The sequence below is a fragment of the Colletotrichum graminicola genome, assembly GCF_000149035.1.
Source record: "Colletotrichum graminicola M1.001 genomic scaffold supercont1.14, whole genome shotgun sequence".
Lineage (NCBI taxonomy): Eukaryota > Fungi > Ascomycota > Sordariomycetes > Glomerellales > Glomerellaceae > Colletotrichum > Colletotrichum graminicola.
This window is the reverse complement of record NW_007361018.1, coordinates 319,734-331,893: the sequence shown is the minus strand read 5'-3', so window position 1 is coordinate 331,893 and position 12,160 is coordinate 319,734. Positions and strand designations below refer to the sequence as shown.

The 12,160-nt window shown below is 58.1% G+C and overlaps 3 protein-coding genes across 3 annotated transcripts; 1 reads left to right on the top strand and 2 right to left on the bottom strand.

The window, feature by feature from the left end:
- Positions 1 to 2,090: 2,090 nt before the first annotated feature.
- On the top strand, positions 2,091 to 3,975 carry GLRG_04440 (cytochrome P450; the record flags this gene model as incomplete). The annotated part of the gene is made up of 2 exons (XM_008095125.1): positions 2,091 to 2,368; positions 2,505 to 3,975. 2 exons carry the CDS (start codon positions 2,091 to 2,093, stop codon positions 3,973 to 3,975), a joined length of 1,749 nt encoding a protein of 582 aa, XP_008093316.1.
- A 659-nt stretch (positions 3,976 to 4,634) lies between these two features.
- Positions 4,635 to 6,025, bottom strand: GLRG_04439 (protein phosphatase methylesterase 1; the record flags this gene model as incomplete). The annotated part of the gene is made up of 3 exons (XM_008095124.1): positions 4,635 to 4,801; positions 4,866 to 5,698; positions 5,799 to 6,025. The coding sequence occupies 3 exons, from the start codon at positions 6,023 to 6,025 to the stop codon at positions 4,635 to 4,637; spliced, it is 1,227 nt and encodes a 408-aa protein (XP_008093315.1).
- A 1,930-nt stretch (positions 6,026 to 7,955) lies between these two features.
- GLRG_04438 (transient receptor potential ion channel) lies at positions 7,956 to 10,332 on the bottom strand (the record flags this gene model as incomplete). Its single annotated transcript, XM_008095123.1, has 3 exons — positions 7,956 to 8,299; positions 8,364 to 9,950; positions 10,014 to 10,332. 3 exons carry the CDS (start codon positions 10,330 to 10,332, stop codon positions 7,956 to 7,958), a joined length of 2,250 nt encoding a protein of 749 aa, XP_008093314.1.
- Between the last annotated feature and the right edge of the window lie 1,828 nt (positions 10,333 to 12,160).

The following is a 12,160-nucleotide window of genomic DNA, read 5'->3' as shown; positions in this document are numbered from 1 at the left end:
TTCATTTTTAGCATCATGGGATGGGAGAGGGGGGAGACGAGGCGAAGCAGGTGGCGAGAGAGAGAGAGAGAGAGAGAGAGCACGACGCTCACCCCTACGCAAAGGCGGGATACGAAGGCGTAATACGGAGGCTGCGTGTGCTCTGCGGTCGAGGATGGCTGTGACTTTGTTTGGGATCGGGTGCCTGTGTGTTTGTTTCTCAGTGTGTTTCCGACATTCCGTCGCGTTTGCCCCCTTCTCCTGCCAGTTGCTTCAGCCAGCCACCGTCCGTCCGTCCGTCCGTCCGTCCTACGTAAGATAGATGTGCAGCTAAGAGATATACGGATACCTATACTCCGTACTCCGTACGGATATCCCAGGGGACTCGGAAAGGTTGATCTCGAAGCAAGGAAAGGGAGCACAGTCCACGTGGTTGAAACAAGGGTAGTAGGCCTTGCGGCTTCGAGGAGGCGTGCCCTTTGGCTTGGTTGGCATCCTGGCCATGGTCGAACCGAACCCAATCGACGAGCATCGTTCTGAAGGAAAGAGAAGAGAGAGGGTCGGACCAACCCCCCCGCCGGGCTAACATGTTGTCCGCTCGGCTGGGATTAGGAGGTGGAAGATGGACCCCAAAACCCCGTCCTGGGCCTAGTCAGAAACCCCGTCGGGACAGGCGAGACGGCGGGTTGTGCGCATCAGCGAAACCCGGCGGGGGGGGGCTAGTACAAAGACGGGAATGCGATTCGATCATCATCATCCTCCTCCTCCTCCTCCTCATCACCATCCTCCTCCTACTCCATCCCCGCTCCGTTCCCGTCCCATGGGATCCCATTCCGTCTTGCCATGATTTTGTCCCGGCGCTAATCATCTACCGACGCGCCTCTGCTGCTGCTGCTACTACCTCCATGAATGTATTTTTTGGAGAAGGGTTAAACCGTACGCGCGTCGACACAATGGCTAGCTTTTTACTACATAGTATATAGGAACCCCATTGAGGTCCTGTTTCGCAACCGAGACAGGGGAAACCAGTTTCCAAGCAGCCCACTACTCACACACACACACACACACACACTCACACTCACTCTCACTCACCGACACCTGGAAAACGACGGTACGCATTACCCTGGAACCGGGCCATCGGCACACGGTTCTTGTCCCCTCTGCCTCTGCCTCTGCCTCTCCTTCCCTTCGAGGAACATCCCTGTCGCGCGCGTGTCGAAGCCACCTCCACCAACCTGCAGGAAAGCCAAGAATCGGCCGAGAGGACCAACGGCAGACGAGCACATTGTCATCGTCACCGCAAACCAACCAGCTCCTTCCCGGCACTCTCTCAACCTTCGTCGGCGTCGTCCCTCAAACGGCCTTGGGAGAGACGTGCGTCTTGTCGTCACTGACAAAAAAAAGAGAGAGGCGATATAAATACATGTTGCACCAGTCGTCGTCGTCGTCTTGAAAGAAAATCAGCATCAGCACCCCACTCAACGATATTCCTACTCTAGGTAATTCTCGTCACGTCCCGTCTCGTCCCATCTCTGTCTCCATCGTCTCGAATTCTGTCCGACGTCCACCACCCCCACAGGCCCCTGTGTTCCGTCCACAGAAACACTCACAACAGAGGGCAGAGAAAGGACAGAATACCATAGTCGGAGCTGTAGTGCGTGCGCAAAGCGCAGCAGCAGCAGCAGCAGCAGCAGTAGCATCAACAGCACCAGCACGTCGACAGCTACTGCATGTGCTGGCGATACTTCGGTTCCGTGTTTGCGACCCTGTACGTATGAAACCGAATCAACCCGGCACTACCAAGCCCACCACCGCCCGCACGTGTTACCCCCCTAATCCCAATTGAAGCTTAAACCTCCTCTCCAGTGAGCTCTCCTTTGTCCTTGCCTTACATAACCCGACCCTTACCTTGAGCTCATAGACATTTATCTGCTCTTGTTTTTCGCTGGGTTTACTGTCTACATCGCTGCTCGCTGGGTTTCTTGTTCTCCCCGCCGCGGAAAACCATTAATTACAACCAACACCCTCCCAAAAGAAAAAAGCATCGCCGCCACCTCACCCCACAGGCACAGCACCGCCGGACGAGAGCCCAACTAACACCCCGCTCCATCATGGCCGGTCCCCCGTGGCGAGCATTCCTCGTCGGCTCCGCGGCCGTCACCGTCTTGCTGGCACTGCGCCAGCCCGTCTTCTCGAGATGTAACCTCCTCTGCGCCTTCCTCGGCCTCTTCGCCTTTCAAATCTTCGCGTGGACCGTATTCGTCGTCCTCTTGTTCCCTCAGTACTTCTCCAGCCTCCGCTCGCTCCCGGGGCCCAAGGACGACCACTGGTTGATGGGGCAGGGCCTGAGGATCATGCGCGAGCCGACCGGCGTGCCCATGATTGACTGGTGAGTTCTCCAACGAACCACCCTCTGATTTGAATCGGTTGGCGGGGCCGGCCGCCATGGCGATCGAACCCGCAGCCGTCGCGCGTGTGGCGTCGTGACGACGGACGGAAACACTCACTAAGCGTGTGCGCCGCAGGGTCAACAACATCCCCCACGAGGGCGTCATCCGCTACCGCGGTCTGTTCAACCAGGAGCGCCTCCTGATCACGTCGCCCAAGGCCCTCGCCGAGGTGCTCGTCACGCACAACTACGACTTCCGCAAGCCCGGCGCCGTCCGCTCCTCCATCGGCCGCATCCTCGGCATCGGCGTGCTGCTGGCCGAGGGCGATGAGCACAAGGTCCAGCGCAAGAACCTCATGCCCGCCTTCGCCTTCCGCCACGTCAAGGACCTGTACCCCCTCTTCTGGAGCAAGGCCTGCGAGGGCGTCGAGGCCATCACCGAGGCCGTCCACGCCGAGGCCGCCAACGGCCCGCCAGAGGGGCTCTCCGACCCCGAAAAGGCGGCCCTGGGCCCCGACACCGCCGTCCTGGAGATCGGCAGCTGGGCCTCGCGCACCACGCTCGACATCATCGGCATGGCCGGCATGGGCCGCGACTTCGGCGCCATCCGCGACCCGTCAAACCCGCTGGCCCAGACGTACAAGCAGGTGTTCAAGCCGAGCCGCCAGGCCCAGCTGCTCACCCTGCTGGGCATGCTCCTCCCCGGCCCCCTCGTCCACCACCTGCCCTTCCAGCGCAACGGCGACATCGCCAAGGCCGCCGACACCATCCGCACCACCTGCCGCGAGCTCATCCGCGAGAAGCAGGACAAGCGAAACCGCAAGGAGCTCACCGACATTGACATCCTCTCCGTCGCCCTCGAGTCGGGCTACTTCACCGAGGAGAACCTCGTCGACCAGATGATGACCTTCCTCGCCGCCGGCCACGAGACCACGGCCGCCGCCATGATGTGGGCCGTCTACTGCCTCTGCCTGCACCCGGACGTCCAGACCCGGCTCCGCCGCGAGATCCGCGAGCGCCTCCCCGCCCCCGGCACCCCCGGCGACATCACCGCCCTCGACATCGACCACATGCCCTACCTCAACGCCGTCTGCAACGAGGTCCTCCGCTTCTACTCCCCGGTGCCCATGACCCTGCGCGAGGCCGCCGTCGACACCGTCATCGACGGCAACAAGGTGCCCAAGGGCACCCGCATCATGCTCTGCCCGTGGGCCACCAACAAGGACACCTCCCTGTGGGGAAGCGACGCCGGCCGCTTCGACCCGGAGCGCTGGCTGGTTCCCGGCGGCGGCGGCGACAACAATGACGACGAGACGAACGCCGCCGCCGCCGCCGCGTCCGCCGAGAGGAAGCGCTCGGCCGCCAGCGGCGGCGCCACGAGCAACTACGCCTTCATGACGTTCCTGCACGGCCCGCGCAGCTGCATCGGCCAGGGCTTCGCAAAGGCCGAGTTCGCCTGCATCCTGGCCTCCTGGATCGGCCGCTTCGAGTTCAGCCTGCGCCACAAGGAGGAGTACGACGAGAAGAACCTGGTCATCAAGGGCGGCGTCACGGCCCGCCCGTCAAAGGGGCTGGACGTGTACGTCAAAGTCGTCGACGGGTGGTGATGATGCGCGTGCTAGGGGGGGGGGAAACGACTGGTACTGCATGTAATTAATGACCGTGAGAGCGTGGACCGGCTGGGCTGGGTTTTCCTGGTGTTGGAAGCATCGGGTACATACATGACTACGCGAAATTCAAGAAAAAACAAAACATTTTGAAAAGGAAAAATCACAATAGCATCGAATCGATCCCGACGCGGGACCGACGGACGGGCATGTCTGGAAGATCCCGGGTGGACCCCCCTCTCCCCCCCCTCTTCCCTGGTGGGCGTCGTTTTCCCTGAAAGTGACATGACACAGTTGGCCGGCGGCTGGGGGCATAACGACAACGGGGTCGACCTCGGCGGTTCTTTTGCGTCTACGGCACGAATGGCCTGGGCACACCGGCCGGTCCTACCCTACCTCGTCTTACTCAGCCCCAACCAAGGCAGACTGATCATGCAAACCAGCAGAGGCGGTGGGTGTGTCTGTTGAATGTACCCTTAGTCGTCCTAGATCCCTTCCCCCCCCATAAGCGGTCTAGCCCTGTTCACTCAGTAGATGTTTATCACAACACGTATAACCCGATACGCAGCCCTCTGGCCTGTGCCACGTCTGAGGCGGCGGGTATAATTGGTGATTGTACAAGGAAAAGAAGAGTCTATATGCACGCTTCCGGGCTTCGACTATACTCTCTTGCCCTGCCTCAACAGATCGCCCACTTTGGGCGGCAGCACCAACGCGCTTCTATCGTTCCGTCTGTAAAAGTCCACCACGGCCAGCGCCGTCTTCTCTGGCAGGTCTTCCTGAATGAAGTGGCCCGCCTCGGGGAAGACCTGCAATGCGTATTTGCCTGGTTTGAATCGTCAGTCGGCCCTCTCTCATCACCACACGACAAGAGGTTGCGATCAACTCACCCTGCATCTGACCGATGGTCAGCTCCGTGTCCAGCCTGTCCGTGCCCGCCAGCAGCAACAGCTTCCCACCCTTCGCCTCGAGAAATTTCTTGCTCAGCCCGACGAACCAGCCTTCCCAGAACGGCTGCGTCGCCGAGAGATCCGTCCTCCACCTCCACGGCCGCGTAGGGTCGACCGAGTCGTCGTAGACCAGGAGGGCCGGCACCGATGTCCGCGCCGAGACGGAGTTTCGAATGGTGCGGGAGCGGATGTGCCAGTCGATGCCCGACTGTAGGCTGGCGAAGCCGGTGGGCCGGGTCGACAGGTAAGTCAGCATGCTTTGCAAGGCATCCATCGCCGAGCCCTCCACCACGTCCAGCACGCCGTAGCCCAGGAGTGAGGCCCCCAGCCTCCCCGACTTGGCCAAGTCGGTAACGACAGCACCGCCCAGCGAGTGACCGATGAGCACGATGGGAGGGAGTTCCGGCCAGGACATCTGCGCCTTGGTGAGTTGGATGACGCTGAACAGGTCTTCCGTCAGGATGTTGAGCTTCAGGTTGAGCTCTGTGTCGTTCATGACCACCGTCGAGCCGTGACCCCGGGCGTCAGGAGACAGTATCCCGGCCGAGGGAAGACGCTTCCTGATTTCCGCCGAGAGGACGGCAAACGACAGACCCGACGAGCCGGCACCGTGATGCATGACGAAGAGGGGACCCTTGCCAACAGGCGAGTTGAGGTAGGCGTGATAGGTCACGGTGGACGAGCCATCGTCTCCGGTTGTGGGCTCCAAGAACAGCTCCCGCTCGAAGTAAGTAGTCCATGGGATTTGCTCCAGTGTGCGGCCCCGCGATACACTAAAAGCGAATCAGCGTTCTGCCGGATCGCCCCTTTTTTCTCTCTCTCTCCTCCGTGCAGAACCGGAGGGGAGGGGGACGAAAACCCAATGCATCTTACCCTTGCGGCCGAGCGAACAGATTTTGGCTCGGAGACGGGATGATGGTGCCCGTGGACGAGGCCGAGGAGGCCGAGGAGGCCGAGGACGAATCCCCGTCGTCCATGTGCTCCGGCAGTTCGGGGAGTTGGTCTACCTCGGATTCCTCGTCGAGATCGTTGAGCGGCTCAGGCAAGGGATGCATTGGGTCAAGCTTCCGCTTGGCCCAGGCCCGTTGCAACTCACTCATCTTTGTACGGTTATTTTCCAATGCAAAGCGTCGGAAGGCGGCGGTTTCTCCCTCAATGGCCTTGGAGCGAAACGCGGAGGAACTGGTTGTGCGCCGCACGTTCTCGCCGGCCCGCTAGAACGCCAAGCCTCGCGGACAGATATGATCAGGGCCGTGTAACGAGGTGGACGCGAACTATGCCTATTATACGGAAGAAGAGGAGGGGAGAGAGCAGCGAGGCTGGGGATGCCGGCTGGAAAAGGTTGGTGACTTGACTCGGTGGTGGGTGTGATGCGAGACCAAGTTTTGAGATGCCGTTGTGTGGATGACGTTCAGTGGGGTGATGAGGGGCAGCGGGTTTTTTGGCACTGTACATTCACGCTTTAACCCGGTACATAGGACAGTGCCAAATTCGCACCGCACCCAGCTTCCGCTCTACTTCGCTGCAATCAGACCCCCCCAAAGAACTTCGCTGGAAATGGAAGGAAGCCCCGTCATCCCCTTTCTTCCTCACAATTACACGACGACATCTGGAGCCCAGCATTTGAACAGACTTTACCGGAGCTTCGTCGACAGCCTGCCCGCCATCGACACCGGCAATGTTTTACCTCATGCCTTTGGGATAAGATGTATGTGGTGTATTGACTGTGATCGCAGGGCAGAGAGTCCTTTGGCGGAACCCAAGCAAACACCCCATGAGAAAGTTTGACTGCGTACGGTTGCTGATTGCGGATAGCAGTAGCAGCTTGAGTTTTTTTTTCTTTCTTCCTTTTTCTTCTTCTTTTTTTCTCCCTCCTGTTTTGAACAACGAGACGAGGGAGTAAGTCGACGTCGGGAAGTTGGCCTTCGAGCTCGATGCGGGAGAGGGGGGGGAGTTGCCTTGTCCGGCACGTCGCACCGGGGCGACGGAGGGGGCTTGGAATCGGATCCGGAACGAGCAACCACTCACGAGGAAGACGCTACATGCAATCTTGTCTGGGCCGCGGGCTACCTACAAGGCAGTTGCACGTTTGGAGAGAAGCACTTGAGATGCGTATCCAAGGCGGTTCCCCTCCTAGAGTCGCACAGGTACACAAAAACACAAATACGTATGTCGATGGATATCGGCGGCTTAGGTAGCCCTTCGATACGACGATCAGGCTCCACAACCCTCGACGAAAGTCGGCTTAGACTTTTTAGCCACAGGTACCGCGGGCCGGGCAGGGGAGCTTGGGCCAATGGGCCAGGTCTAGACCTTGATGGGGAGACAGTGAGAAAAGACGGTGCCGCTGCGAACAGTATCTGCGCCGCCCTCAGTCATTATTATCTTCATCACTGGGCCGTTGATTCATATTAATTTTCGCATTCCAATTGTAGGTATATAGTATCCCAGGTCCATTTCGCTGCTATGCGCCTCCCCCTCCGAACCCTGAAACGAAGCAAAAAGAGAAAAAAAAAAAGCCTTGCGGTCGTACGTTTACATATCCTCTAGATGTACAGTATGTGGCATGTCTATGTAAACAACTACAGTGGCTCCTCTTCCCTCCCTCCTACCACCAAGGAATGGGAAACGTGTTTTGAGTAATATAGAGAGAGGAAAGTCAGATCAAAGCAGCCGTCGATATCATGACCGTATTTTGCAAGAGGTATAATGTTGTTGCTGATGACAGGGAAACTGAAGAGACGCAAGGAGAGAAAAAAAAACCGAGGTTTCTGCTCGAGATATAGAATAAGATATAAGGAAAGAATAAATAGGAGGATATAAAGTGGCTTCTTTCCGAATCTCTGCGAAAGCTGAGATCCACAATGTCATACATTTCCCACACTTCTATGTTCATTGTCATTCAGGGGCCACAACCGCCTACCACGTCGCGTCGCGTCGTGCCGTGGCTCAAAGCGCTGAGGACAGGCGTCCCCCTCCCTTGCTTTTTTTGTTGTTGTTATTGTTGTAGTTGATATTGTAATTGTTGCATCAATACGCACCCCGGTGGCCGGAACCGCCATATCCACCCGCATTGTAGTCGCCACCCAGGTTGGGCAATGTCGGCTTCCTGTCGGCGATGGGTGCGGCGCCCAGGACGAGGTTCTCTTGACTCGAGTTGGCGTGGTTGTATGGCGCATTGGGCGTCAGGGGGCGGTAGGGGGCGTTGGGACCGGCGCCCAGATAGTAATCCGGAGACTCTGAGCGGCTGTCCTTCTTCTCGGGAACGCTGGACATGGAAAAGGTGGTGCCGTGCTCGGGGTCCTTGCGGTCCATGAGGAGGGAGTTCCGAGCGTCCAGGGGAGTGAGGGTGTCCATGTCGCGCTGCATCTTCTCTGGATGGGGGGGTCAGTGATATGCCTGTAGGTGCGGGATATGGTACGAGAGCAACAAACTTACCCATCTCCTTTCTGCGCTTGCGGTGAGGGTTCTCCTTGCAGCAGGCGATGATGGCGTTCCAACAGATCAGGATAGCGAGAATACCCGTCAGCGCGGACTGGACGGCAATCAAGACGACACCAGTGACGGTTTGGGTAGTCTGGGGGATGCCAAACTCCTCGACAAAGACAAGGATGCAGGCGACAGAAAGCACACGAACGACCTGGATGGTGATGTTGATGACGTTGCCGGACTTGCGCTCAAAGGGGCGGGACCACACGAGGAGGCAAAGCATGAGACCTTCGACGATGAGCTGGGCCGAGGTCTGGGCCATGCCGTGACCGTCGCCGGCGGCGAGGATACAGCCCTTGGCGAACATGTAGATGATGACCGGAACGAAGATCCACCAGTAGTCCTTCCTGTAGGACTCGTAGAACAGGCTGTACTTCATCCAGTTGGTCTTGTTATCGTAGAGGCCGCTGACGTCACCCTCGGCCTGCTTCAGCTTACGAGCAGTGCTCCAAATCTTGTAGGAAAAGAATGCGAGGATGGCCGTGAAGATACCCAGACTGACGGCGGCGAGGATCTTGGCGGCCCACGAGTCTCCGTTGGTGAACTGGAAGATGCAGTACAATACCCAGATGCTGTAGAGCAGCATGATGAGTGAGGTGATGGCGCGAGCGATGGATCCCCAGTAGTGCTCACGGAAACCCGAGAGGCTCTTGGGGAAGCTGCCGAAGAGGGCCCAGAACTCGAGGATGACCTTGACGAGGAGAATGCCAACAATGATGGCGGCGATGACGATGGCGACGATCAGGAGGACGGTCATGAAGGTGTTGGACTTGGGCACGCTGAGGGTGTTGACGAAGGCCGTGATGCCCTGAACCTTCTGCTTGATGGTAGAGATGGGGTCGTCGGAGTCGCTGGACCCAGACGCCGTGCCGTTGACGGTCGTCTCGATCTCTCTCAAGACAAGGGAATGGAAGGCCTCAATGGCGCGCTTGGTCTTGAATAGGGCGCTGCCACCGTCGACGGTGGAGCCGTCCGCGAGGATGAGGGTGGTGTTCTTGAGAACCTGGACGCTGTCCTTGCTAAGGTCACCGCCGGTCATTGCACGAAAGTTGTCGATGGAGATCTGCATGTCAGTCCAGGGGATGAGGCCGGTGGAGAAGCCAACGTTCTGGACGAAGCTGCTGTAGACGGGAGGGTAGCTGACGGAGAGCATGCCGTTCATTGCCATGCTCTGGAACCATCCAAAGACCTCGGTGAAGCTGGGACTGATCGTGCCTGCACCACCGGTGGCGCCGCCACCACCGAGGGCAGCGCTACCTCCAGCGAGCGCGGAGCCGGCGGCTGACACACCAGTAGCGACTAGAGCGAGGCCGGCGACGCCAGCGGCGATGTACGAGACGGCAGGAACGCTGGCCGTCTTGCCGTTGGTGACCTGTGACGTGATGCAGGCCACTTCCTCGCTGCTGTCGAGGGCCTTGAGCTGCAGCTTGGCCTGGGCGGCGATATCGGGAATGGCGAAGGCAATGGCGGGAACCAGGCTGGCGTACTGTTCAGGGATCTTCTGGGTACCGCGGGCAGCAAAGGTACCAGCAGGAACTACGGCACGTTAGTACTGTCGTTTTTTCTTTACCTCGGATCGTTTGCAGAACCGGCACCTACCAGGGCAAAGCTGCTCGACGTAGGTTCCCGCTTCGCAAGGGTTGAAGGTGTTGGAGTAGATGGCGTTGCCGTAGGCAGAGACGTCTAGGATGGCCGTCACGTTCTGGGACTTGGCGCTCGTTCCTGCCACGTCGAAAGTGACAGTCTGTTCGTCGTTGTTGTACACGATGTCAACCTTTTGGACGGTGATGGCGGTGTCGTTGCCGCACGTGATGAAGCTGGTCGTCTTGAGAATCGAGTCGGCGAGAGTTCCGGTGGCCAAGGCGGTGGCCAAAGCCAACAGCCTCTTGGGGCCCCAGATGGGCGCGGATCGCGTCATTGTGTCGTTGTGATGGTGAAATGAGATAAAATGTGTGTTGAAAAATTCGTTCTTCGTCGTTCTGTCGGGGATCCAAGGTGGTTCCCACGGCCGTGTGCTGGGGTGTATATCCAAAGACTATGCTTTTTTGAGCCTCTTCTAGCTTCTTTCTCCTACAGTCCTTGACGAGTAATTCCGTCCCTTTCCCAACTATAACAGCTTGGTGTACACTTTGATAGAGATTTGGCGCGAGACGTTTGTTTTGCTCGTCGGGAACCGGGTTGGATGTTTCCTTGGTGGATTTAGGGGCGATGGTGTTGGAGTCGTCGTCGCGTCGGGGGAGGGTATATTGCGAGAGTCGTGGACCAAAGGAAACAACTGGCATGTACTAGTGAAGAAAGATGGGGGTTTGAAGAGTTGTAAGAGGCCAACAAGAAGCAAGCACAGCTTTCTACAGAACAGTACGAAGACGAAAAGGGGAGAGAAGTAAAAGAGGCCTAGGATCAACCTGGAAAGAAGGAGAAAAAAGGCCGGCAACGAAGTGCCCTTGCAGAGGCCGAAGGGTGTTGTTAGGGTGAGCCCGTATGAGGCCTCTTGTACGCCGAGCGAGATGGCGATTCTACGGATCAATTCAGAGCAAGTGTGGTGAGAGGCGGGTGTCGAGGGTTATGGATAAATTGGGATGGAGAGGAAACAGTGAGTTGGTGTCGAGAGAATGAATCAATGGCTGAAAAAAAGAGGCTAAAGTCGTCGGGCGGGTATGTGAAACGAGCGAAAGCCGACGATGTGAGAACGTCCGTCGGTCAGGAGGTGTTGGTGGAGTGTGTGGTGTGTTAGGGAGGGAGTGAGTAAGGAGGGAGCAGAGACAAGACAAGACGCGAAGACGGAGAAGGAAAGGGACGAAGACGAACGAGCGAGAAGGGGAAGCGATTGGCGATCGATGGTTGGCGGGAGACGGGGACCCAAGCTTGGAAGCGACCTCAGCCTGTCGTCTGTTCTCGTCCACGGGCCCCTCATGCAGGTAGGGGACAAGGACCCTGGGATGATGTGGATGAGGTGGGAACGAACGTCTGCATGTCTCCAGCGAGTCCTTTTCTTTCTCTCTCCTCTTCCTCTCTCTCTCTGTCCATCTCTGTCTCTCAGGCGCCCTCCTCACTCGTTCTCGAAAGAGGGTCTCTGTCTCGTTGGAGAAAACAGCCAGATGACGGGCTGTGAGAGGCCGAAGGGTCGCCATCACACACACACACACGCGCACACACACTCACACTCACATCCCCCCCCGTCGCCTCCACTGGGGCGCAAGTTCGATGTGAACCATTGGAACCTCGTCCCTGACTTGTTCCTTGCCTCGCAAGCAGCGTCAACCAGCCTAAAGGCCGCTCGTACCCTTGCCACGAAGGCGCTTGCCCCCACCGGCTCCACCCCCTTGCGCTGGTTCATAAATCCAGTAGTGTAGGTATTGTATTCGAGAAATGCAGTACTACTACCCAAGTTGCGCATAGCAGGTAGATGATATGATGCCTGTACCTAGCCCAAGGATTGGTTCGACCCACGCCGCGGCGCATTGGACTTGGTGTACCCGTATACCTACGGACAGGTACCGTACCATACCGTACTCTCGTATACGGCGCATGAGATAACAGCATGCCATGCTGCGGCTTGCACGTCGCTGGATTTTCTACCCCAAGTACTCAGGGCGCGACATGCCCAAGCGCCAGTGGCAGGCGGACTACCACCTACTGCACAGGAGAGGGGTGCGGCTGAATACGACAGGCAGACGGACAGACTGGCACGGCATAGAGGATGTAGTCTGGTATTGGACTGCCGAGGTGGTGCAGAGGCGGAAAAG